We start from the raw sequence: 27,545 nt of genomic DNA, 5'->3' as shown, positions 1-27,545 counted from the left end.
AGAATGTGACTGTGTATTGAGGCCGGTTTATTACATAACACATCTGTTAATCACCCTATCTTGGCCATCCTCTGCCATAATGACTTGTGAGCGGTTGATAGCGACAATACGCAGCAGCTGATGTCCTAGAATCAGTGGCCCGCTGCACACTCAATGGAAGACTGGGTGTGACAAAACATACCATTCTTTTTTCTCCCATCTCTTCACATTATCCCATAGAGACATGTCATCTTACTCTCTACTTGTACTAGTAAGGACACTGACTAGTAAGGACACTGACTGAACAGTGAATCTAGTGACATGGACACCAAAGTATTCAGCTTTGGCTACAATCTATGCAGGTCTGCTATAATATTTTAGCAAATTGTAAAGCAAGATTCCTTTTTATTTTTTGTATGGTTTTTAAATTATTTAAAATAATTAGCAAAGCTCCTGTGCAAGTTTGGGAACCCTTTTGGATTATTCTTTGTTGCTTTTTAAAAAGATGATTACTAAGGCTCAGACTCTGGTGATTTACTCATTGGGGCATCAGGTGAGTATAATTCCAGGGTTTATCTTTTTATTCTGAAGTAACTCCATGCCTTCTAAAGTATCCAACTTCAGTGGCTGTTCTGTCTGGTGTTAACAACCATGGGTTCCTCTTCAGAATGAAGATTGTTCATTTCCACCAAGAAGGAGAACAAAAAAAAAAGAAAAAAAAAAATGTTTCAACCTACCTATTTCCACTGTCAGAGACATTATTAGAAAATGGAAGATATATGGAACAGTTGAAGTCACGGCAAGGTCCTGAAGACCAAGAAAGATTTCAGATAGAATGGCCCGAGTCCTGGTGAGAAATGTTCAGAACGCACGCATAACTGCAAAAAAGCAGCAGAAAAGAGACACAGGTCTAGCTGTTCACTAGCTGACAGGGCGGCCATTTTCTTACTTTCTCTGAAAACTCTGAGATTAGACATAAATTACATTAATGTTTATTAGCAGCTCCAAGTGTGATGATCGCAACAAAGCACCCAAAGAGATGCTACTAGTCATGACAACCTCAATGTGACCATAGAGTCAGCATATTAGCTCAAGGATCAATAAATGTTGATCATTAACCATGTAGATTGCAAAGCCAAAAATCAGTGCACACACTTAGTCACTCAGTTTTCAAGCCACTCGGTCATGTTTGCTTATGTGTACAGGACCACTATAACCTACATTACACCAAACTTACTGTACAAGTGGCATTTCAATTCCTTTCCATTTTTTTCAGTGACCAACGCAAATGTTTCCGGTGACCCAATGCAAACTTTCACCCATATAATCATTAGCTGTCACAAGGATATAAACCACCAAGGAAAAATAAATAAATTTGACACCAAAGGGTAAGCCATTCAGATATCAAATTCACCAATACACACAAATAGGATATAAAACACTTTATTTTTCTTCCAAAAAGTCATAAAAAAGATAAAATAGTTCTAGATTTACAGTGTCATCTTTAGCTTCAGAAGAACAGAAATAAACCTTTGTCTGCTATTAAGTCCTAACACTCTTGACAGTTGCAACTTAATGGCAAAGTAAAAAAACTTAAGAAAAAAAAAACAATTAAAAGTTAAGTCCAACAAACATAACATATTTCTGTGCAAAGAAAGGAAATTTACACGATTCACCAATGCTACATTAAGGCAAGCCCTAGGAATCCAAATAGCAACCTTCCTTGGTAAAGTGACAATGTTGTGTTTTGTTTGCTTGGCCTTCTAAAAGAATCTCTAAAACTTCAGAGGCAGGTAGTATTGCACTGGTGTATCTAATAGCACTCTTTAAATCATGAAGAACACACAAGTTAACCACAAAGAACTCAACACTGGGGACAGAAAGGTACATGATGAAAAACATTAAAATTAAAAGCAAATGAGCTGCACTTTGATCAATAATTAACTGCATCCTTGAGTTTAAGAAAGCTTAAAATGCATCATGCCTTGGAATTCAATTCCAAAGCACCATCCACACTGGAGGTTTTTCTTAATGGTTGTGTTTGTCACTATTCTGTTGCAGATGCAGTGCTCACTCTGTGCAGACTCACACGATCCATGATATGGTATGTGGATCAGCTGAGGTACTGGGAACTGCAAATTAGATCATTTCAGGACCAGTGAATTTGCATTGAATCTGTCCAGCATAAAACACAATCACTGCCAACCCTAAAACAGACTGTGACTGTTCCCTTGAGCCTGCTGCCAAGCTGATCTTGTCAGTTATGAAGGTGAGGTTATAACAAAACCCTGAAAACCAATAGGGTTTAGTCCCAGACCAGTGCCAATACAAGTGTGTTCACATACCCACCAGAACACACAGAAAATAAGTCTTCTCACTTAGGCATACTAATGAATATAAAGATGCCAGTGTCGTTATGAGGTCTGCCTACCCTGTTGAAGCCGCATAATGTTGCACCATGTTTGTACCCTCACACCCAAAATTCAATTCCAAATGTGAACATTAGACAATATATAATCTCACAAAAATGTGTGTATATAGACAAAAGTTAAATACAAAAAACAAAGAGCAAAAAAAATATTGAAGTAATTCCCTTTTTTGCAATTAAATGCACGGCTCTGGCAAAATAACTTTAAAAAATGCAAAGGACACACACACACAAAATAAATCAAAACAAAACTGCTGATCAGGTCAACTGATAACATTTGGTTTCAAAAATATACACATATTCACTTTAAGAACAGATCCACCAATCATTTTGGAGATTTGATTTCTGTGGAACAGGCAGGGGGCGCTGTGAACACTTGGAACCAAGGGACAGACAAACAAAGAAATGCTGAATCTTAGAAAAGCCTGAAGGGGTATCAAGCTTTATGTGTGGCAGAGCTTCTCGTCTGTGGAGTAGTCTTTGCTGGGGCAGTTGTGTGATGCCAGCCCTCTGTGAATAGCAAGGCTGGTGCCTCCAGATACAGCCAGGCTGAAGAGGCTAGCACAGGTGGGCAGGTAGACATGCTGAACGTGATCAACCTCACACCGACACACTGGGCAAGACTGTGGGGACAAAAGTACAACATTTCATTTAGCCGAAATATGTTATTGCCTTCAACAAAACACATTCATCAGTCATGGACAGGCAGAACTGTGGCGCAGAAGCTTGTAAGCTGGAGCGTGTGCCATTGTACCACATTCCACACGTGCAGATCACCGAATTGCCATTTGTTGATACGCTGTCATAATTTTACAAGACAGTGTATCAAAAAATCCAACTGCATTGGATCAATCCAATCAGTTCAAATACAGAATATAGAGTGGAATTAGAGGCATAGCTTTTCAATGCATATGATATGAATAGACTATCAGAAAAAGGGAACAGATAAAAAAAATATATTCAACACTGCTTGAATCAGTGACAGAAGGAACCACTTATACTGATATATAGGATATACAGTAGATAAACGTATAGGTGGTGAATGCATATACAGTATACACCAAGAGAAAGTTATAGATCACTAACACGGGTGCACTGTAGGTTTACCTGCAGCTGGGTGGCGCAGTTCTGACAGCACACCATGTGACCACAGGGGCAGAAGGCCGAGTCGATCTGGCCCTCACAGCAGAGCATGCACAACAGCGCCTCCTTCAGGCTCTGCAGCTTCTCCTGCAGGTCCTGGCTCTGCTGGCAGCTGTCGCAGTTGGCTCCGCCCTCAGAGGACTTGACCGGTGAGCGGACTGGGCTGTGCTCCCCGGCTCGGGAGAGGAAGTCCACGTAGCCGGCGTTGTACAGGGTCCGCCTGGCGTAGTCGTACACCTCCTTCGATGTGCGTCGGATGTCGAAAATGTACTTCTTGCCCAGACTGATGTTCTCGTTGAGGAAGAGAGATGCCAGGTGGCCCTTGAAGTCGCGGCTGTACTGCATCATCACTGCGTTCGTCACTGTGTCACATCTGAGGGCACACAAGCCGTACTAAGCACAGTGTATAGACTGTATAGTATAGTACACCCAGTCTATAGTGTAGACTGGGTATCGGATGCAAACAGTGCCCACTGAACAGCTGCATTGACCTGTACAGTGTCAGCAAACAGCAAGCCATTTATTAAAGTTGCCATGCATGTAGGAACCTAGTAAACAAATAATTGAATGGGTAACATTCAAATCAATTTAAAAACAGTCCCTGCCTAAAGATATGTCATCATTCCAAAGACCATTTTATGGCAGTGTTTCCAAATCCTTCTACCTTCTGTTCAAGGTAATTTAGTGTAACCATTATGACTTTCTATCAGGTCACATACTCAATGCGATCAAGTTCTTTTATGGCTAGCTTAGTGATGCATTGTAAAACATGTGATGTTTTGCTGTCTTTAGCCTAAACAGTGTGGAACACAGCAATAGACTTAACCTCAGAACAACTCTGGGCAGATGGCAGCTTACCTGTAAAAGGCGTGTGTCTCAGTGATTGCCCTGTAGAGTCCACTAGCTGCTCTAGTGCTGATCAGCTTGAAGAGGAGGACTACACCCTTAGTGGTTTCATTGGTGATGGTCAAATACACATTCTTTCCTGACTGGGTTGCCATTTGGATGATGGGGTATGTGATCCTTACAGAAAGGGAGAGCGAAAGAGAAAATAAGGACATATATTCAGCAGAAGCAGTGTGTTGGGTTCAAGGCTCTGAGCATATTTCAGTGAATGTTTTGATAAAACCAGTGACTGCCATTCTCCATGTTATACAGTATAAAAAAATAATGAAAGTAACCCTGACAGACAGTGCTGTTTAAATCTAGTCTTGGCTAAATACTCTATTGTAAGTGAATGAGTCGGCATGTTCTCATCATTATATACAGGTGTCGTCTTTTGTTTTTAAAGTTATAAAATATCTCCATGTTTTGCTTCAGAGAGCCAAGTCTCTAGACTGGTTCATCTTGGAGACTGACAGCACCTATCACAGGATTCACTAAGCATGTGACCCCATATGAGGACATCAGGACACAGTCTGCTCTCAGAGCTCAGGTTCTTACCTGTTGATTAGGCTGAAGTCCTGCTTACAGATAGAAATGCCCTCAGGTCCCACTCCAATGGCCAGCTTCTGGCCCTCACCATCCCTGACCCAGTGCCACTCCACACCATAGTGCTCCAGTGAAGAGACCAGCTGCAGGGCCTGGTACTCTGTGGAGGCTGTGCTCAGTCCCTCCAGGGCCCTGTGTCTGGCGATAATGCTGCCCAGGCAGAAAACACATCACAGGGAATCCATCAGAACCAAGAGACTGAGCAACCAAGCAGACTGAGCCCCATAAATGTCTCAAAATTGAAAACACACATGTACAAAAGTCACACACACACTCACCACTACAGAACGACAGAGAAACACATGGGTTCTGCAGACATTCAGATTAGCTAATTGTATAAACATTATTTAATCAGCTGTACTGGTACAGTCAGGTCCATAAATATTGGGACATCAACACAATTCCCATGTTTTTGGCTCTATACACCACCACAATGGATTTGAAATGAAACAAACAAGATGTGCTTTAACTGCAGACTATTGATGATGTGACTGCTGACAAAAGAAGCAGGATGAATTCTGAAGTGTTTTGGGAAATATTATCTGCTCATATTCAGCCAAATGTTTCAGAACTCATTGGACGGCGCTTCACAGTGCAGATGGACAATGACCCGAAGCATACTGCGAAAGCAACTAAATAGTTTTTTAAGGCAAAGAAGTGGAATGTTATGCAATGGCCAAGTCAATCACCTGACCTGAATCAAATTGAACATGCATTTCACTTGCTGAAGACAAAACTGAAGGGAAAATGCCCCAAGAACAAGCAGGAACTGAAGACAGTTGCAGCAGAGGCCTGGCAGAGCATCACCAGGGATGAAACCCAGCGTCTGGTGATGTCTATGCATTCCAGACTTCAGGCTGTAATTGACTGCAAAGGATCTGCAACCAAGTATTAAAAAGTGAAAGTTTGATTTATGAGTTTGTCCCATTGTCCCTTTTGGTCCCTTAAAAAGTGGGAGGCACATATAGAAACTGTTGTAATTCCTACACCGTTCACCTGATTTGGATGTAAATACCCTCAAATAAATAAAAAAAGCACTGCAGTTAAAGCACATCTTGTTCATTTCATTTCAAATCCATTGTGGTGGTGTATAGAGTCAAAAAGAGGAGAATTGTGTCGATGTCCCAATATTTATGGACCTGACTGTATATCTACAAACACCCCCTTTCATAGAAGAAAAAAAAAAAAAGATAATAAAAATAAAATGTATGCATATTTTGGACCATGAAGCACATCCAATTTCCTTGACAATTTGCAAAAAAAAAAGTGCAATTCACACAAAGTAAAAACAGAATGCCTTTGATGATGGGCCTTTTCTCCTTCATCTATTACTTACAAAGAATTCTAGAACATAGTTTCTTTTAAACTCCTGCAAAAGCAGCTTCCGCAAACCACAGTAGTTATACGGCAATGAACAGCTGGTGAGTATAGCCTACAATGAGTTACAGTATAGTTCCATGAACATTTTAAAGCATTTTGTTGATTTAGTAAACTGAAACAGTGCTGAATGTGCTGTGATAGCATTAATGCCCTGGCCATTAAACATCCAAAAAACAATAATGCAAAGCCAATGAACTAGTTTCACCCGACTCACACTGCTAATGTTTTTTTCTGTGAGTCATATATTTTTGTACTCTCACAGGACTGTCTGGTGGATATGTAGTCCACCGACACAGTGATAGTCCTGCCCTTTCACCTAGTTAGAATCAGCTTTCATGTCTATTCCAGTCCGCCCAATAGTCTTAGTTTCAAATGGTAAACAGCACAGAAAGCTTGTTTCTAACTTTCAATACTACTAATATTTCATACAAAAATATAAATGATTGTAAAATGTAAGAAAAAATATCTATGGATACAGAATGACAGAATTCCAAAAACAACAGCAACGAGTCGCTGAGAGAAGCAGTTAGGTGCAGATGGAAAATATCTTTCCAGAATGTACTTTTGTTTCCTACACATTTCTACATTTCATCTTACATCCTCAGTAGTTCTATTTTTAGTAAAGCTCCCGGTGTTTTTCCCCAGCTAATGAGCAGTTCACCAAAACATCTTCCACTACTGGGAGAGATCATTTAGCTTTTCACAGAACCATGAGTTTCAACCCCCCCAACCCCCTCCACCCACAACCCCGACTGTTTCCCAAGTTATAAACCAACATTGTAGCAAACTGATGAACACAGAGGATGATATACAGAAATATTAGATATGATGGCATGGTAAGTAAAGGACTGCGCTTCACGCTACATGTTTGAACGCTGTATGGACTGAATCAGAAGGGTCATATCTGCAATAGCTGCAGTTATTGTGCAGCTGTATAAAAGTAGTAGTCCATGAACATTAAATACATATAATGATACAAATCAGGGGCTATTGGATCCCAAATGCACACAAATAAATTAAATAAGAGGACACACAAAATTAACACATTAAAACATAACAAGTCTTGAACATTGACCAACCCTCTCATTGTTCATGATAAAAACAGCTAATTACTTTTTGTATAATGGGAAAACCTGCTGTATGATCATATGACCTCACAGGGCTGAACCCAGTAGGCACTTTTCCATAATCAGTCTAACCTGTTGACGGTGGCCTGGCTGGGCTCGTTCCCGCAGAGCTGGGAGTAGCAGTAATGGGCCGTGTTCTGGTTGTAGTCCCCAAACTCAGCCTGAGCTAGCAGAGCGCTCAGCTCCTCGGCCTGCTCAGGACGCATCTGCAGCCTTCCGCCGTGGGCTTCCTGCTTAATGTGCAGGAAGAAGAGGTGCCTGGTGGGAGAGAGAGAGAGAGAGGGAGAGGGTGAGGGTGAGGGAGGGATTAAATTGGAGATTGATTTGGAGCAATTCAACCTTGAAAACAACCACCACATGAAATTGCGGTTCTTTCGGCACAAACAGCTCACTGCAAAAGGTCTGCAGTCACTCCTGACCTGGTAATGAATAACATCAGTGGAATGTGTCATTTTTTTGCATTCTTCTTACAATAGGTGTTCCTCCATGAACAGAACTAGGAAAAATATGAACAAGAACAGCCTTAAGCAAGAGCAACCGTACTTTTCTTACTTTTGTTATTAAATAACATGCCTTCCGATAGCAATTATAGAGAACAAACTCATCTCATGAAGCATGATGCAACACAATACCACCAAGGGAAGGTATCCGTGTTCATGAACCAGCCTTGACAGGGCAAATAATTGTGTGCCTGGTGGTGCATTCAGAGTAGTCTCTCCCTGCGGGTGATTTCAGAATACCATCTCAGAAAACAAAATGAATTTTAAGCTGTGCTTAAACACAATGTACCCCACTATGATTTCCAAGCAAGTAAGCACTACTGTTTGACTCAATCGTTTTATTAATGAAATGGAAGATGAGGCAGCAGATAGTTTTTTTTTTAAGCACGCACTCTCACTGCTAGACATAAGAAGAATGTGAATCATCCAGAGTGAACGAAAATAGCAACGTCGATAACAACTCATTTCCAGAATGTTTACCAAGCTCCTTATTATTGAAACAAGGCCTGGAGAACAGCTCCAGCCCTTATCGCTGTGCCGCGGTGTTGCAGGAACCGATGTCACTGATGTATTGCTAAAGGTCTATGACCCCTGAGGCGTGCTGCCAAGTGATAACCAAAAGGGCTTATGGGTCATTTCTGGAGAGCAACATGCCTGGCATCCCACTTAGAAACCATCACCTACGCTCCAAATAGAGCCCTGAGGGCTTTGTTCCGCCCTGCTGATCTACATTGCGGTTGGTTATCCAACCTTGGGAGGCTGGGACAGACTCGCTGGCTGCTGGGGTGTTTTTGAAGGGGAGATCTGAGGAAGAGAGCTCATTTTGTTTTTATGTGTTGCCACAACTGGCTGTCCGTCAGTCAAGGTACAGCAGATTAAGAAGTGTTTGACATTTGTCAATAGTCACGACTTAAAGCTACACTACATTGCACACTATACGTAGACATGCTAAGCAGTACATACGGAATAATGAGGTTGGAAGTGGAAATTAAATGAATAGCCAACTTTTAAAATATATCACAGATGGTAAAGACATGGCCTCCTAGTTGTATAAAACTCACTATGGTTTGAATCAATTGGAATCAAAATTGAATTCTGCAGGCAGACCACTGCATTGTTCTCCTCTCAAGGACATCCAATTCATAAACTATGATTTCATCTCTAGTTTATGGTGTATTTTAGGCACGACCTCTGTGCTACTCAGATACGTTCCTGAATCTTCAGCAACTTGTAGTATCAGTAGCAGCCTGGACAAAGATAGGCATTTCTTTCCATGACAGGCACTGCTATTGTACCCTTATGTAAGGCATTTCTTCTGCAAACATTCAGAATGCTTATAGACATGTCATTCATTTTATTAATATATACACAAGTTTGAATTTTAGGTACAATATATACATGTGTGCAGGTATTGTAAGGATGTGTAGTTCTGGATACTGCACACAATTAGTATGTATTTAGGCAGCTTTTTGAACTGATCGTGATCGACTTCACTTTATATAGCTGAACTGTGACGCATACAATAAAAAAGTTACAAATTTGAATTTAAGTTTGGAGGCACCCGATTTCACTGGTTCCCATTACGGTCTGCCCACAAATTTGTAGTTATGTTTCAGACACATGACATAGCACAACCTCCACTCCACCTACTTGTGGTGGAGGCAAACAATGGTCCCACCAAGACCAATATTTGTCTGTTCACAAGTAACTGCTTGTTCCAATCATGCCTGCTTCATGATACCTGGAAGGGTGTGGAACACAAACTGCTTGGTTTGGCCCAGTTCAGACACTGAAACCATACACACTTCCTGAAATAAATTATTTCTGCATATAAACCCTCAAGCTGAGGGACAAAATCGCACTCAACTATATATTTGAACATATACTTTAAGCAGCATCTCACTTTGCTTTTGCTTGATTTTAGGATATATACTCTCTGGACAGCATGGAAGAGCAAAATATTGAGACAGTACTGAGAGTGAAAAACCAAAAGCACATAGCCAAACACATGACCTTGCTTGGCACACTTCTTTTGATAGTCAGAACAAAAGGAGGAATATCTGACTGCACAGGGAGAGAGAATCTGATCTCATAGCCACCCACAGAGGATGGTATTACTCACAAACAAAGGCAGTACCCGGAGGTTACTATAGGACACTGCATTCCCTTCAGCACTGGAACATGAAACGGCAACACTCCAACATTCTTACTTGTTTGTGCTGGTTGCTCTGCCATTCATGTGTAACCCTCTTAGGACAAGGAACTTTAAGTTGTGCACAGTGCAAGGGGTTAATTTCTATTCTTGTCCTTTTCTTTTTAAGATACGTCATTGAGCTTTGGTTAACCCCTCTGCTCATGCCCATTTCTCAGTTTTGTGATTGGTTAATTGGTAGTGATGATGCTTAGTTTATTTACTGAGCCCTAATGCAATTGGCTGAGTTTGTTACTGGGGTGATTTCTATAAAGAGTATTCTAAATTTAACAGTGTTTTTTTGTTATTGCAGACATATGGGGACTCGTTATTATATTGTTTTAAATATCACCAGGGTTAGCTAGTTTACCTAGCTTACTGCTTATTTCACTATCCACATTGTTGGTCCAGGTCCCTAGATTTCAGTGGGAGTATAGTTTGGATGTCTCCGTCTTGTATGCCATCTGGGCAAGAATTACATTTAATACGAGTTAAAAATGTTTCTTTTATTTTGGTCCCATCGAGAGACAGGTTTAGTCTATGGGACACCTCATTGAAAAACTGGTATCACTTAATTACCTATACAAGTGTGAAATGGAAAACAAACTGTATGTGCAAAGCTTAGAATTGCTCAGCTAAATCTTCACAGCTTTAACAATGCTCAGCAACTCCAAGTTAACGGCTGTTCACAGTCAAGCCATGAACCAAACAAGAATTAAATTCCTGGAGTCATCTTTGGCTGTTTTTGAAACCAACAAAGGCTAAGAAGTAAGTGGATTAAATGCTCAAATGCAACTCTGACACACAAGCAATTCATCAAACAAAAGATAAATGCAACCGGAATTTACTTCCATTTCAGTTAAGCTTAATGTTATAGTAGGTCAAACCAAATCACCCAATCCAGGAAAACCAGCATATCAAGGTTTGTTAAACTGCTGTGCAGTGTCTGGAGACACAGAACAGCAGCGATTCTGCAAAACAAACACATTCATGTATTTTATTTTCATATATTTGAACAACCTGAAAACAATGTTACTATGTAGCTTCATAGACTTCATGTCCCCACATGTTTTCCCCCAAGCCCGGTGTAAGTGGACCAGAGCAAATCCATCAATCGCGTTCCTCCTCCAACACAATCTTTGATGTTGTTAAAGGTCAGCTTCACACTGAGCCCTTTCACTGCGTAAATGAAGAGCAGGCTGTACTCATTTAACTCCACTGCGAGTTGTTTCTGGTAAAAAAAAGGGCCCTGTGAATGAACGCAGTAAGAATCAGGCTTCCCGCTCCAACGCTCGCAGTGAGAGACCATGCGCCCTGTCAGTCTGGATCCATTTCAGTTACAGATCCAAATGCTGCACTCCGACACACAGCTTGAGGGTATTTCTCCTGTTCCACATTCATAAAGGGGTAGTGTAATTTACCAGTCCACAAATTCAACATGGGCTCTGGAGTAGCCTTTCCTTGACATAACGCCTGGGATTACTGACCACAATTTAGGTGCCATGAAAATAGTCAGTTACAGTATCTACAAGACATCCTGTAACTGTATCTGAGAATCAAATAACCTTGAGTCAACTCAGTCCAGGGAACATTGGTTGTAGACATTGTGGCTGGTAAAATCCTCTATCTTAGAGCAGACAAATATATATAGCAGCAAAATTAAAGATTTATTGAGTTACCAACACTGCTTCACAGCATGCATCAAGAAAATGTGTCGTTTTTCTCCCAACTCAAGAGGATCAAACAGTGAGGTATACATTCTTTGCCGCATTTGCTCTGCAAAACCACAAGATTCTGAAAACATCTGTTGACACTATAATCCATGCATCTACAAAACAAGTTATTTTGGCTGCTTCTTTTTTGTTCTCAAGAGGGCTATTGAAAGCAGAAGTCTGGTTCTGTCAGCTCTTGACACTACAGCTACTGTATGAAAAGAATGAATTTCAACATAGTCAGACTTATTGGGTGGGGTGAAGAGCAAAGGGAGGTGTACTTGTATTTTCTGTGCCCTTGACAGTGCTAGAGGAGATTTTTAGTCTTTTCAAAAACAAATACTGGAAATTCATAGTTGATAGTTATTTTTAGAGCTCAGGACCAATAGACCGGGTCACACCTTTATACCCTTTAACGATATCAACAAGGAAAAAATAAAAAAATAAAAACAAATGTCAGGATGCATTTGGCTCACGTCTCATGCTCACACACGCTCAGATGAGCTAACAGGCGGACAGGCGGAGGCAGTGACCGAAGAAACCCCCCCTCACCCAAAGCAGTATTACTTTGCTCCCAAACCAGACAACTGCCATTTTGTTTATGGTGACCATCACTTTCATGTTTGCATCCACAACAGAATAACATGAAGAAAATACATATTTCAGGAAGGTTCATGAGCTTCAATAATGTCACTAAATTTCTTGGCAAATAGAGCAAAAAAGGCAAAAGAAATAAGACATCATGTCAAGATGGGAGATCAAGCAACAGTAAGATAATGGTGTGAGATGTGTGTAAACATTGCGTTGGAAGATGGGGAAAGCATTGCTTTGCTTTCCTTGAAGGAATGCAACATTATTCTTGTTTTTGGGGGTGGAAGCCTGAACATTGCAAATCACCTTGCAATCAAAATGGTCTTTTTAACATCCTTGTTAAAGAAATAAGTAATGGAACCATTTTATCCTGCCTTTTAAAACACAGTTGTTAAAGGCCCCAGGCAGAGCTAATGCATTCTGACAATAGTCAGCTTTCATACAGTGAAGGATACAAACTGCTCGCCCCTGGAGCAAGAATAATTATATTACAAAGCTCACAATCTCATAATGGCAGAAAACGGGTCACTGGCCAATATGGAAACCAGGAGGACAGCGATGTTCAAGGAGGCTGAAATGGCATAAAAACCTTCTACACTACTTCGGCCTGATTTCTGGGGGGTTTCTGGTAAATGGAAACATCTTTCCATTTCTTTGACTGCATTTTGTGCAACATGCAAAGAGAACATAAATATTCTTCTGAGACACATTTTCCAGTGCATTCTGAACATGACAGAATCTCATTTGACATTTGCAGTTAACATAATGGTTACAGTATAATACAATAAATGTGTACTTCAGCAGCTTTGGTAACTATGTGTAGTGAGAAGAATGCGCGTGGTGTCTGATAGCATAGTTTGGACCAGTTTGCTGGAGGTTACTCCAAGTCAATGAACAGCAGTAACCTTAGAGAATTTTACCTGCCAAAGCTCAATGTAAAACCTACATTTAAATACAGCATACAAGGTACGGATATATCACCTAGTTATCATTTTGATTTGCATTTTGGTCTTCAACTTTAAATTATACATTAAGTTCCAATATTCGTTCATGAAATGTGTTTGTAACTTTTCAGCTTTTAGTAAAAGGATACAAAAATACCTGTTCTAATTATTCAGGCAGATTGATTTCTGTAGCTCCTGTACCATGCTTTGCCACGCGGGCAAGTAATATTTGTATACAACTGTGAATAGTGATTTTAAAAAACGGCCTTGGGCATCATGTGCTCTCAAACACCCAATGTCACTCAAGAATGTGTTTTGAAAGACAGGACACTGGATTAGAAATGCCTACATATGCAAAAAGACGGGGGAGACAAATATACCAAATGACCTGCACACTGACACTGACACACATCAACCTTCATTCACTGTTCATTTCTATTTTTCACATTCCTTACATTCCACATGCTTGCACCTTAACCTGCCAGCACTGAACATCCCATGCTTGGACTGCACATTAACTCTGTTTTCTACCAGTACCAGCGGACAGGGCCATTGTTGATTTTATATACTGCATCAAGTTTAATCCTGATGTTTGACCGTTCTTTTATAGTTCTTTTTATTATGCTATGATTGCATCGTTTAGGAGAAATTGACTCACCTTTGACTCATCTTTTATACTTCAATGTGAATGTGACAATAAAAAACTTGAAACAAAAAAATTAGAGTGCAAATAGCATGTGCATTCTTCCAATTAAATGGTTACAGAATTGTCACAACATTGATCACAAGAAGTTGAGTATTATGCCAATGCAAGGCATGCAAAGGGATAAACAGGCATAAAATAATTACATTCAATAAAACCAGTCAAAGAATAACTCCCTGCCAACTTTTCAGTCAATGACTATCTTCAAAGATGGTTGTGAAGAGCTGGGGATTTAACCAGAAGTTAAATGTATGCTTCCCTATGGAAAAACGGAATAAATACATGATAAAATGTAGTGGAAAAACAAACTGACCGCACTGAAATGTTTAGGCTGGGAACTGTTAATGGAGGCTGATGGGCCGTTCTTTTTACTGGTCTGGCCCTGGGTTTTATCTGATACTCATGATAATCACTGTAGGAACATCAACAAACAAAGGAGACCCGGTCGTTTTCTTCCAAACTTTTCTGAATTTTAACACAGGGACATGACAGTGGTTTAAACAAGTACAAGAGAATGAATGATGGCATCTGCATCAGGCCACTCCAAAGCCAATTTAGCTGTTTTACAGCCTAAGGAACTAGTTTTTGCAAGTCTGAGTACTTGGACCCAAATCTAAGACCCAGCTCCAGCCACTTTACCCAGTCTTAGAACTTACAGTGAGCTGCAGTTATTGGCCAATTATTGATAAATATGCACAAACAATGCTCTAAACTAAATAATGTGTTAAAAAAATTTGTAAAGCAGTGTGATTTTTTTTTAATGACTCAAAGGAATCAAGTCCTATATATTTCAAATAAAAAACATATTTCCACGAAAAACAGGTTCCACTATTTTTGGCACCCCTGGTTAATACTTTGTCCAAACACACCTGACAAAGATGACGGCTATGATTGTTTTCCTATCTTTTGCGATAAGGTCAGAGAACACATTTTCAGGGATTTTTGACCATTCCTCCGTGTAGAACTTTTCAGGATCATTGATATCCTTGGGATACCCCCCTCTTCAGTTCAGACCACAGGTTTTTCACAAGTTTGGAGACTGAGATGGTCATTGCAGAACATGATTGTTGTTTTTACTTAATAATTTCTGTGTGGATTTTGACATACAGTATACAACAGAATTTAGTACACCCCTGTGCAATATCACTTAAATGTCGAATGATTAAAAATTGTATCACCTTACAGTAATTTCATTACTTCTAAGTAATGAAGGTATTTGGTAGGCATTTGCTTTTATGTAAAATTAAAAACTAACAGTTTAGATTTACTATATAAAAAATATGGGGCCCACAGTAGGAACTCAATGCAACAAAAGTCAGTACACCTTCCATTACTGAGATCCACCTTTATTTCTGATGACAGACTCAATACTCCTCGGCATGGAGGATAGAAGTGTTGCACAAATTTCTGGAGAGATGTGCCATTCTTCAGAGACAATATTTTTCAGCTGCTCTTTGCTGGAGGGGTTATGTTCCCAAAGGTGTTCTATTGGATTCAAGTCAGGCGACATACTTGGCCAGGTCATAATTCTTCTTTAGAAACTCTTGCGTGATTTTGGCAGTGTGCTTGGGATCGTTATCATGCTGGAATAATCCTCTTCTGCCAAGCTTCTGGAGAGTGGGAGTCATCTTGTCATTTTGGTATATCCACAGGCATTCATGGTGCCATCTATAAATCTCCCCAACACCTTTTGCACTCATACAGCCCCGTATCATCACACCGCCACCTCCGTGCTTCACTGTCAGAACTATGCATTCACTGTGGTAGTCCTGGCCAGGTTCACGCCAAACATGCAGGACCAAACAAATGTATCTTGGTCTCATCTGACCAAAGAATGCGCTTCCAAAATCCATTGGGCTTCTTTGCATGCTCTATAGCAAAATTCAATCTAGCAGTTTTGTGCCGAAGAGCAAGCAAGGGTTTGTCTGAGCTGTCACAGAAACTCTGATTTCCATTGATAAGCCCTGTCCCAAGTCTGAAGCTCTTGCCCGTCTGTTTTTCAGAGCTACTGTCCGTGGACGCCATTGTCCGTGGCGTCCTTTTAAGAGGACGGCCACTGCGGCTCTGATTAGTGGTACTCGTGGTTCCATACCTCTTGATTACTGCTGCAACTGTGTTTCTACGGATTTTAAGTTGGAAACCAATCTTCCTGTACCCAAAATAATTGTTTATTTTGTAGTGTAGCAAAATAACAATTCACCAAGTGCTATAAAAAAAGTGGAGAGTTGGAAAATGTTTCAGATGATTAACTATAAACCCCTCTTTTCAGAACATTAGCGTGTAGATGCTCCGTTTAACACAGGAATCCCCATCTGAATGTTAAACTGGTCAACAAACACAGGAAAGATTGGGGCATTTAACAGCACTGACAAACATTAACAGCAACTACCCGAGGGAGAAGTCAATGAGGCAGAGCAGTAATCAAAGGCAAACTTTCCATTCTAGTTCACTTTGCCGCTCCCTTACAGTGAGTACTTAAGTCATTTAAGAGGTTCACCATTACAAATAAGAGCAGTGTTGTGTTGCTAGTGATGAGAACCAGAAGCTCCTATTCATTGATTTCACAGGCCAAAAACATTACTGCAAGCACAACCAGCACACTAAACAGAAGGATGTTCGAATTAGATGTGTTCTCTTTTCATTACACCAGGCCATACAAAAAGCGATGTATAAGTGGTACTATTATATTAGCCAGCCATGTGATGAGTGACAGCAGTGCACAGGGTTGACCATGAGCAACAAGCCATGGGAGGAGAGGGATTGACAGGAACAACTTCTTCTTACTTGGATTGAGTTTTTACATGTTGTCAAATTAAGTTGCATTTGAATGTACCATGTAGGCCACTGTAAATGCACAAAACAGGGCAAATTCTTCTGTCTGGGAAAAGTAGTAGACACATTGATTATGAAAATTATGCAATACTAAACCGGGAGCTCTGGGAAGATGGCATTTTACCTTATATAAGCACTTTGCATCCATTGAACATCCCAGAGTAGAGTTATGAGTTATATAACCAGAGTGAGAAAGAAGAGCTCTGTCAGCACTGCATACTGGGCCCCACAAAAAAAACCTCTCCCACCCATCCCAGCACAGGCCTGCCTGCTTCAGGCAACGGGGATGTAAAACGTGCACGTTTCCCCCTCTGTCCACACCCCCCTCCCCCCCCCCATTCCCTCGCCGGGAACAGAATGTGCTCTGCATTGTGCCGGAGTCTAACCCTATGGATGTTACGTCATCCAAGAGGCCCACCTCACAGTTTTATGACTGTTCAGAGCGCAGAAGTTAACACCAGCTGGATAAAAAGAACTTCATTCTTCATCCGACACAATTTCGAAGAATTCTTTAATAAAAAGAAGATGGGTGCTGTGGTTTAGGGCAGGATATGAGGAAAATATGCGATGACGTTGTTAAATATTGTGATGACGAGATTGCGTTAAACAAATATTGAAGTTTACGCATTTCGTTTACAATGTCTTTCTGCTTTTGGAACACTACAAACATAGCCCCTAGACAATGAATAGCCAATGCCCACTGAATAAAAAAAAAAAAACAACAACATTATTTCAAACATGCTTTTAATGAAGTAATTATGCATGAACAGCCAAACAATTTAACGGAACATTAATTTAAATAAATACTATTTATCGCAGTTCAATGTGCAATGTGTTTGTCTGGCATGTTCACATCTCGATGGTGATAAACATATGGTACAGAGTGCAGCCCTAGCGTGGTTCACCTTCGGTAAGTCCTGCAGCTGCCGGTGGTCTATGATAATGTGGTGGACGGGAGAAGCCAGGGGGCAGAGGGGTGCGATAGACCCAGGTGTGCAGCAGCTCTTTACACATCAGTGTACAGATTGCTGGGAGGACAAAGGGGCCTTCACAGCTACAGATATCTGCTAGCTAATTAAATGCTACTACATCCACTGATCCAGCAAGCCAGATATTTAACCATCACATCAGCGTCCCCACATGAGTCATAATTTCATTCTGTGCTGGGATATTAAATGGCCAGTCAATCAAGCATGTCCAGACAAGTTCAAGAGGACGGTTCACATTCCAGTTATATCACTCTGCACACGTATATGCGCAGGATCTCAAATATCAGCACCTGAACTGTAAACTAAACAATAAAACTGAAGGAAGGAAGACAATGGCCACACATTCAGTTTGATTTTCCATATTCATTTCACAGGCCAACACTGTTGCATCCTGATCCAATTTCAGTTTATGCGCCCTCAAGATCATGTACAATGTATATACCATGAGAGGTTAATTTAATTAGCAGTCTCATTGAGTCTGACTTTCTCATTCCCTCATCTTAACAGACTACCATCTGTTTATCAGGTCAGAGCTCAAGTTAGCAAAAACCTCCAAGAAAGAATTTACGGACAAGACCGCTCTGTCCAGCCTAATTGAGGATTGCACTAGAAAAGGATTTCTTTCCCCAAAATTCAATAAGAATACCGATTTCCCATCAGAATTCTGGTGTTGATACAAAACACACCTACGACACCTCCTTTATCATAGCTATGGATGTTACAATATACTACACTTCCTTATCATAGCTAAGGACGTTACATACATGCGCATGCATTTCACAACTGCGCAGCTGAAGGTACTTTGGAGGAGGTCAGAAAGTTCTGCCCTGAGACAGTGAGCAATCAAACCAGGGGTTTGCACAGCATGGAGACAGACATATGGTGATAGCACTGAAGACATCAGCCTGACTATAATAAGCTACAGATGTAATTCCTTAAAAGCCATTTGGAAATGGAAGGCATGGAAAAGGGGCAACGGAAAGTTGGGGTACTCCCAATACTGTTCCTTTTTTCAGTTAAGATTGGAAACTCCTGGTAAAGCATGAAAGCATGAGGATTGTAAACTATATCACTTGTCTAAGGTTTGGAGCTGACTTTACCACCAGTAAAAAGAAACCATTTAAATGTAGGTTGGAAATTAATTTTGTTGTCTTTTTCCATTGCAAAACATAGGCAGGCTAATATGTGACTCAGCCTAAACCTCATCTGGCTTTGTGCCTTTACAACCACTGACCCAGAAAACTCTTTGACACAGAGGCAGGCACCAAAGGTCTCATAACTCACGAGGATTGCTTTCTAGATTCACTCTAACATATGGAATCTATGTTAAACCCAACAGGTTTGAGAATGTGAGCATGAGAGAGGGGAGAAACCAAGAGAGAGGTAGTTTCCCAGCACCCACAGCCACTCTGAACAAATAGAAATGACTTAAACACCCACTGGACTGGGGTTACTACAGGTTATTTTACTGTACTAGGAAACCACAAACTTCCTCACTTGGTAGTCATACTGCCAACTTGTGACATTGGTGTCAGTGTCACAGCACCATACTAAAGGTGCCTTAGTCCTACACTAATCAGGCTTACGACCAAGGTCAACTGATAGCATTCACTCAGCAATCAAAAGTAAGAACATTTGTAAGAAAACGCACAAAGATAGATAAGTGTTAACTATATGCACAAAAATATGCATGTAATCAATTCACTATTAATTTTTACATTCTGGCTGAAAACAACTCCAGGAGGTTTCACCACAGCATATCTTGGATTTTTTTTTTTCTTTCTTTATTAGACAATTAGACAATGTGTAGAAAATGGTAGAGCCATTTAAAGTTTGCCGGCTGTCGCAATGAAAAACACATCATGTCACAAAATGTGATGTTTAGAGGTCCATAACTTTGTACAGAAAAGCCATAAAGCTTTGTAAATGTGTATGTAGGGATAATTGTGGATGTAGACTTCATATCTTGCCTCAGAATAGAAACATCTACTTTCAAAATGTGTCAAGTATCCTACCGGGAACCAATTTTGAGGGGCCATATCTCCAAAAGTAAACATATTTTTAGTGTAATTCTTTTGTAAGTGAGTCATCTGAAAGCACACTCATTGTGTGAAGATAAACACTTCACTAATAACATTAGCTGAGTTATGGCCCATATTATTCAATTTGGGGATTTTTGGCAAATTTAAACCCACGCAGAAACCAATGTCTGAAATTTCACCTAACTATTGACACTGGATATGTTGAAGTTACATCCTTAATCAATCTTGTAGAAAGATTTAGCTTTGGCACTTAGTTTTGGCCATGGATCATATATCTCAACTATTAGTAATGTGATAAACGCAATGACAAAGTGCTCTCAGTTGACTCATTTATATATATATAATAATACCCTAAAAATATGGAATTGGGATGTAAACTTCAGTAAATGTCCATGTGTATGGATGGACCTTTTGTAAAACTGTGTGTGTTGTTGATCTTTGTGTGTGTGTCACTTTCTAATACAATTGAACCGCCATCAAGAGCTTCCAGTATCCCTTCCTGTCTAAGGCCACCTGAGCACGCTTACCTGGTCTGCTCCTGCAGGATGAGATGTGGCTCCACGAAGAACTTGACCCTCAGCCTCAGCCGACAGGGTGTCAGGTTGTCCATCTGCTGGGAGATCCTGTTCCTCAGATTCAGCCACAGGCTCTCCCCTTTACTGCCACTGAACTGCAGCCCAAAGTAGTCTGTCTCGATGATTCCCAGTTTCCTACACACCTGAAAAAAGAAAGGAAAGGACTGAGGAAGGGTTTATCAGTTATCACCGTGGCAACCTCTGCTATCAACTTGAACAGTGCAGACAAGAATGTGCCCCCTTCCAAAGCAAGTGCTTGCTTGTTAGCACAACAAGCCATGAGAGGCAGTGATCCCAGCCAACTGAAACTCCATCCCTGGGTAACTGTAGGTTGTAGGTTGCCCTGCAGTGCTATACTATCACTTTGTATGAGTCAAAGTCGCCAGAATTTCTGATGACCAACTGCATAAATAGATATGAAATATGTGAAACATAGAAGTTGCCCAAGATAGAAGCATCACCAAACCATGGATAATTTAGCACCTAATCATTTATAGAATAAAATAATTTGGACAAATAAGCTTTTTCCAATTCATCCTAGTAAAGTTGAAAAAGCTTATACAGTGATCACCAAAATCGCATCCCGTTTGAAGGTGTAATGCATTGGGGAAATATATGGGGGAGGGATTAATTGTTTACTGTTAGAAATGCACATCCTGTAGCTACCCAACGCATGAAAAAGCTGTACACTTAGCTCCCAATTGACAGAACGAAAAAAGACCGGAGCTGTTACGTAACCGGTAGCGCGCATTCAGAATGCGCCGAGATGTCTGAATGGATCATTCACGCGATCCACATGGACATTCATATTTAATTAAACGTCCAAGCGATTGACTCTGCTAAAAAACACTCGCTGTCCCATTTGTGGCCAATTATTAAAAAACGCAGTCCCTATACTTGTGTGCAGTAAGCTAACATAGCCAGTATGAACAGAAAGCGCGATTTAAAAAGAATAATACAATAAATATAATGACTAATAATAATAATATATCTAAATAAATAAAAGGTATGAGACTATGCATGAAGTCTAGCGTCGAAAGAGCTCATGGTTAGAACTATCGAGTAACTACACATTTTCCAAACGTAGGCTATTTTTTTTTAGTTTCCTTGATATAGCTTCATGGAATACATAGGCTATGAAAAATTCAGTGTCATCAACCATTGTTCAACCAGCATACAAATCGCCAAGCCAGTATCAAGGTTTCAAACAGTGCCTTGGGATTTTCTCTTCATTCTGCTACAAAACGTGAATTGCACAAGCTACAACGGTGCTGCAAACATAGGCTTATCAATAATCTTACATAGTCTTCAGACAAAACAGCAAGTGAGGAAGTTACCTAAACTCTAGTGCACCTTACCAACCCTCCAACTTTTAACGAACAGAATATCTTTAAAGTATCACACAGTCATGCAATCAATCAGTCATTATTAAACTTATTGTCACCACAGATAGATGCTTGCGTACGAAAAAGGTATGCTACCAAACGAATGGATACCACACAGTCGCCTACCTTGTTCAGACAGTCCTCTCCATTCGCCTTTGCATCAACCTCCACCTCCATTACCACTGAATCCGGACGTGTTATATGGCAAAGCATTTTGGATTTAATAAAAGTGTCTTTGGTTTCGCCTTTCTTGATGAAACGTAAAGGAACGAGTCTCGTTATTTGTCTCGGAAGCCCCTACATCAAGACATGCATGTCTTTCCAACTCGTTCTGAGCACGGCTCTCAGCACTTACTATTTTAATGCATTGCGAATAAGCACCGCCTGCAAAACGTCATACCGAAGCATAAACACAGCATAGGCTATTTCTCATGCAAGCGACGACGGATCTACTCACTAGAAATGGCAGCATGATAGCCAATATATTGGAGCCCCCTTGTGGCAAATGCAGAAGATTGACTTGACGAGTCGCGATACGTAAGATATTATTCCATACCATAGCTGCCACAGTTTTCCATCTATTTTAGATTTTTGATTTGTTTATAGTTTATAATATTAGGTGTATATGGAAGCCCAAGTTACTAAAGACGTCATTAGCAACGTATATCAGGTTACCATACCCTACGATTCGCATCGTGTTTAAAGTAAAAGAAAACTGCACTCTGAAAAATGGGCTACTCCTTTGACACCGAGTTGAATCCAGGCTGGTTCATTTTTATTACCTACTTTTCCAACTACTGAGCTAGAACCTGTCTGATTAATTACACCCACTACATCCACTGCAGACCTGGAGCCAGGCCAGTTGATTTCAATCTTTTTGAGCTGCCCCATATCAACTCCTCACGCATCGGATAATAGTGTTGTTATGCTACTTACAAAGGAGCGGAAAGTGGAGCTAATAGTTGTGTGGTGTGCTTATGCCGATATGGACAATAAATGACAACTAAGGAGATAAAGCCTGAAACGAGAAAGACTAGACAAAATAGCTGCTTAAAGTGCATATGAAGCTGTGAAAAACATTTTCAACCAAAATATCTATTTACGGTAAACCAATCATATACAGAGAATCTTGGTTCTTTCCTCTTAATTTACACAAAATGACTCCCCTGGTATGACCCTGTAAAGTCATGGTATGCTACATGGCATTACTGCTATTAATATACTTGAAAAACCATTGATTTTTCTGAGCCTGAAGAAACATTGGACAAAGTTGTATCAGGCAATCAATACAGAGCCTTTAATGTTGTGTTCATTTATGGTTTCCCCATGTTGCCCATGTTATACTGAAATACAAAATGCTGATTACAAGTTGTGTGCCAGAAGGACAGCTCATTACATCACCCTGGGTGACTCCATCTCCCTCAAGGTATGTACAGGCATAGAAAACCAATGAACAGATACTGTGATGTCACCTGCATTTCGATAAGGGATGTGTCACTGATAGCAGAGATGATGTCACTAAAGACAGCTAACCAATGAGGCTGCTGGATCCCCAGTAATATGTGTTTCTTTTGGGAGGGAAGCATCTTGAACTAAGCTGTGTATCACAATAGCACGAAGTTAAAACCTGTTTGTTCTGTTTCTGGATAACACCATCAGAGAAAGGAGAAATGACAATTCAATTGGTTTGCAAGTCCAATGAACATAAATCACAAGCTCAACTCAAGAATCCAGAGTGTGAAGACTCTGGGATGGCAAGGATGATCAAACTCTCGCCCGTATGCTGCAGTGTGCCGAGAGCTGGGCAATGTTGTCAATTTCTGCCTGAATGGCTCTCAGGTTGCTGGTCATTCTACCACTCAAAGTGTGCAGTGAAGAGGAAGATAAACAGAGCACAGGAAAGCCAAGAGTTTTCACTCTCAGAAGTCAGTTTATCCAGTGGCTCTCATAATGCTAATGTGAGACCCGTGTCCCACCAACCACGTGATCGATCGTCCAGTGATGCGTCCAGCACGTGTGGTCTCACCCTGCCTGTGGAGAGCAGGAAGGAGATGGGTCCTCCACCTGATAATGTTGTATGCCTCGCTAAACAAAACGACCCAATCAGGAGTCAGCACATTGTGGAGATAGCCCCTGCCCCCTGGGAGAGGGACGCTGTTTTGCGTGTGGAGCTGTGGGACTTGGGGCGGGACTGTGGAAAGCCACGCTACAGAATGGAGTGGGAGCTCTCAGAGGGGTTCACGCTGTTGGGAACAGGTGTCTGGCTCTCCAGGATTGTCAAGTGAAAATGAGATGAAACAGGTAAGAGGCTCTGGCTGCACAGGCTGAAAGAGAACTGGGGGTGCTTGTGTGTTGCAGTGGTTAAGGAACTGGGATTGTGGTCAGTAGGATTGCTTGATTTACCTAAAAATACATTACAGTGCTCAAAGAAAATAATGTCATATTTTAGCAAGATTTGATACTGAGAGTATGTTCTGTATATACAAAAGTAAAGCAAAAGGGGAAATGAACAATCATTCTATGAACCATAGAATGGTTCATCCTACTTTAAAAGCGTGATTTCAATGTTGAGAGGTTACTTTGAACTATTCTGTAACCTAAAGGGTAACATCAATTCTGCTCATCAGCCCAGTGATGACCAGGGAAAATGTACGTCACTGGCCCAGGTTTTCTTTTTTTCTTTTTTGCATTCATTCCATTTTTAACAGTGCCATTTTCAATCACTATGGTAACAAGTGGTGTCCTACATTTTCCTTTACATGTACAGTATATTCTTCCTGGTTCATGTGAGACAGCTTCCTAAGAATGTTTGAGTTATGGTTTCTTCAGGTCACAGCATTGCTCAGATCCAGTCTGAATGAATGTTTTATCTCTTGTTTTATAACCTTTGATTCCTTTTGATGATATAATGTGTCTCTGTTAAAGAAAAGCCATGCAGTTTACATGGGTCAGTCTCCGATGCAGATTAGTGTCAATTAATTGTGTGCAGTGTGTATACAGAACCTCTATACCCTCACATAACAGCCTAGCCTGGTATGTACATGCTGATAAAAATGTGTATTGAGGGTTGTATAGGCCTGTTCATACATGTCCCAGTGTGAAATATGTTTTGATCCCTGACCTCTGAAAGACTAGTGGAAGCTCAGCATTACCAATTTTTTCCTGTTGTGTCTCTTTTCAGTCCTACAGAAACAAAGATAAATCCAGCTGGGCAGGGTGGCATGGGGGAAGACTTACAGGCTCTCAACAGCTGTCTTCTGTATGTTGCCGTACCTGTAACCCATGACTACATCACAGATGCTCACCTCTCTAATGTGGAAAGCTCATCGCCAGCCACTCCACAGAACATACCTAATGAGGACCTGGAGGCAACCTCACCATCGATCCCCAGATTTTATTCTTAGTCTTTATTTGAATGTAAAAACTGAAGCAAGCAGTCTGCAGGGAAACTAATGATGAAATCCAAACAGTGTACAGTTGCTATTCAAAGCAAATCGAATAATCGAACAACGCACATTGTCTTTAAATTAAAACAATTAGGTGTTTCCTGTTCTCAACCTCTGCGACTTTTGTGTCAGTGCTTCATGATTGTTTTAGATCAAATTCATTTCTGCTCTTATTTCACTATATCTGCATGGATGTACTTCACCAGGAAATATGAAACCAACATTGTCGCTAAACAAGCAAGACAATGCCTCTACCTCTACAAAATGGAAACTTTTGGCCGTGCAGGCCCTGATGATGCAGGTGCTGACAGAATGTCCAGTCAGCACCATATGTACAGCTGCCAGCTTTAGAGATACTGGGAATGCTCTCCGCACAGACAGCTCAAAACACAAACAGAAGACCAAGCTCAGCACAAAACATGGTCATGAGTGTAATATTAAAATTATGTAGGTTAACAATGTTTTACTTTTATGATTAGATAGCAAAATAAATTCTTGAAAACAGTGCAGTGTGCTGTTACTTGAACAATGTTTGTTATTCTGGATGTTATTCAGCAAATTGTATTTGAAATAAAACTGTGTATATGACATTAAATGCAGACTGTCGATGCTTTAATTTGACGATATGTGCATTAATATGGGTGGTAATCGGTGTAAGAATTACAGCCAATTTTATACATAATACCCCATTCTAAGGGAGCAAAAGTCATTAGACTATAAGATGCTTAGCTGTTTTTGGCCATCTGCTTGTCTTTGCATTATTAGTGAATGTACAAGAAAATTAACAAAATGTTGTTATTCTTGTCTTCACTGATGTGACTGACTGCCAATGGCAGCACTATGACACATTTTGAAGTGTTCAGAAACATCTTATCTACTCTCTGCTCAGATCCAAACAAATGCCTCAAAACTCATTGGATGGTGCCTTACCTTGCAGCAGCACAATGACCCCAAACATACTGCTAAAGCAACAAAGAAGTTTTCCAGGGCCAAAAACGAATGTTTTCTCTGACCAAGAAAAAACAATTGTTGAAGATTGAATTGAAGGAAAATATGCAGAAACAAACAGGTACTAAAGATGGTTGCAGTACAGTCCTAGAAGAACATTGCCACATAAGATACCAAGCACCAATAATTGAGTGCAAATAAGCACTAAATGACCACTATTTCAGATTACATTAATTTGTCCAATTATATTTTATCCCCTAAAATCAAGATACTATGTATAAAAAGGGCTCTAATTCCTACATGGATCACCCAATGTGACTGTCCATATCCTCTTAAAGTTCACTTTTACCTCAGCACAGGACTAAGACAACAAATATAATGTCACTACTCCACTACTTATTCACTGAACTTATTCACTTTGATTGTGATATACATGTATTTAGTATTTTTTTTAAAGCATTAAGTTGTATGTCAGTGGCCACATATGAGCCCGTGAACACTACAGACAAGCCTGCACCGCGTCAACAACATTTAGGACCGGCCAGAAATACTTCAGTATGGAAGGCGGTGCCTAATGCTCACGTGATAGAAGCAGGAAGTTAACGGAAAAGGTCATATGGGAAACGACGACAGGATCTCCTGAAAGAGATGAGCTTACACATGTCAAAAATTGACATTTATCCCAAGGATTTGAGCAGCACTATCCGAATACCCAGTATTTGATCTTATGTGAAATTAAAGCAAAGTGACAGCAGTTGTAACGAACACAAAGGTAAATTGCATTGATAGCAATTAGGGGGCCAGTTTGCAAATAAAGAAGAAAAAAAGGAACTGAAGATGTTTGAAAATTTCAGAGAAAGGTTGCAGACGGCGCATCAAGACTTTACGACTGGGTTAGTATATAAATGTGTAGTCAGCTAAGCACACTGATAGTTCCTGGTTTGCTTTTCGCTACGGTCATGTGTCGCATAGTTATACAGTAACATCAGTTAGCGGCAGCTATCCTGCTTAGTTTGCACAAGCCGACGTGTATGTTTTTGCTAGCTATATTTCATTTAAGGTAACGTAACTTCAAAACTAGCATAGCCCACTATCTTCCAGATATGTTAGTATCCTGGTTAGCTTGCAGAGTTGAACAA

The 27,545-nt window shown here is 40.4% G+C and overlaps 2 protein-coding genes and 1 long non-coding RNA gene across 5 annotated transcripts in view; 2 read left to right on the top strand and 1 right to left on the bottom strand.

Annotated features, from left to right (window-relative positions):
- Positions 1–1,406: 1,406 nt before the first annotated feature.
- mylipb (myosin regulatory light chain interacting protein b) lies at positions 1,407–22,342 on the bottom strand. The gene is made up of 7 exons (XM_061257056.1): positions 22,139–22,342; positions 20,580–20,770; positions 7,621–7,806; positions 4,994–5,191; positions 4,409–4,573; positions 3,515–3,923; positions 1,407–3,030 (listed from the first exon to the last, which is right to left on the bottom strand). Exons 1-7 carry the CDS (start codon positions 22,223–22,225, stop codon positions 2,851–2,853), a joined length of 1,416 nt encoding a protein of 471 aa, XP_061113040.1. The 5' UTR covers positions 22,226–22,342; the 3' UTR covers positions 1,407–2,850.
- A 90-nt stretch (positions 22,343–22,432) lies between these two features.
- On the top strand, positions 22,433–25,866 carry LOC133109980 (uncharacterized). The gene is made up of 4 exons (XR_009704803.1): positions 22,433–22,549; positions 23,382–23,438; positions 23,672–24,313; positions 25,194–25,866. It is a non-coding gene; the product is annotated as an uncharacterized LOC133109980 (long non-coding RNA).
- A 1,121-nt stretch (positions 25,867–26,987) lies between these two features.
- dtnbp1a (dystrobrevin binding protein 1a) overlaps positions 26,988–27,545 on the top strand; it is a 50,505-nt gene continuing 49,947 nt past the window's right edge. For all 3 annotated transcript variants that reach the window (XM_061254290.1, XM_061254282.1, XM_061254273.1), the window contains exon 1: positions 26,988–27,299. In XM_061254290.1, the coding sequence (XP_061110274.1) occupies positions 27,244–27,299 (56 nt within the window). In that variant the 5' untranslated portion in view covers positions 26,988–27,243. The remainder of the gene's footprint in view (positions 27,300–27,545) is intronic.

Source organism: Conger conger, chromosome 1, assembly GCF_963514075.1.
Source record: "Conger conger chromosome 1, fConCon1.1, whole genome shotgun sequence".
Classification (NCBI taxonomy): Eukaryota; Metazoa; Chordata; class Actinopteri; order Anguilliformes; family Congridae; genus Conger; species Conger conger.
The sequence above is the reverse complement of the archived record's forward strand: the minus strand, read 5'-3'. Positions and strand labels throughout refer to the sequence as shown.

Bases quoted from the DNA above. Each gene is read 5' to 3' on its own strand.
- mylipb (XM_061257056.1), bottom strand. From the start codon at position 22,225: ATGCTTTGCCATATAACACGTCCGGATTCAGTGGTAATGGAGGTGGAG. The intron at 3,924-4,408 runs GTAAGCTGCCAT...GTGTGCCCTCAG, and splicing joins GAGACACACGCCTTTTACAG to ATGTGACACAGTGACGAACG. The intron at 3,031-3,514 runs GTAAACCTACAG...TTGTCCCCACAG, and splicing joins ACTGCGCCACCCAGCTGCAG to TCTTGCCCAGTGTGTCGGTG.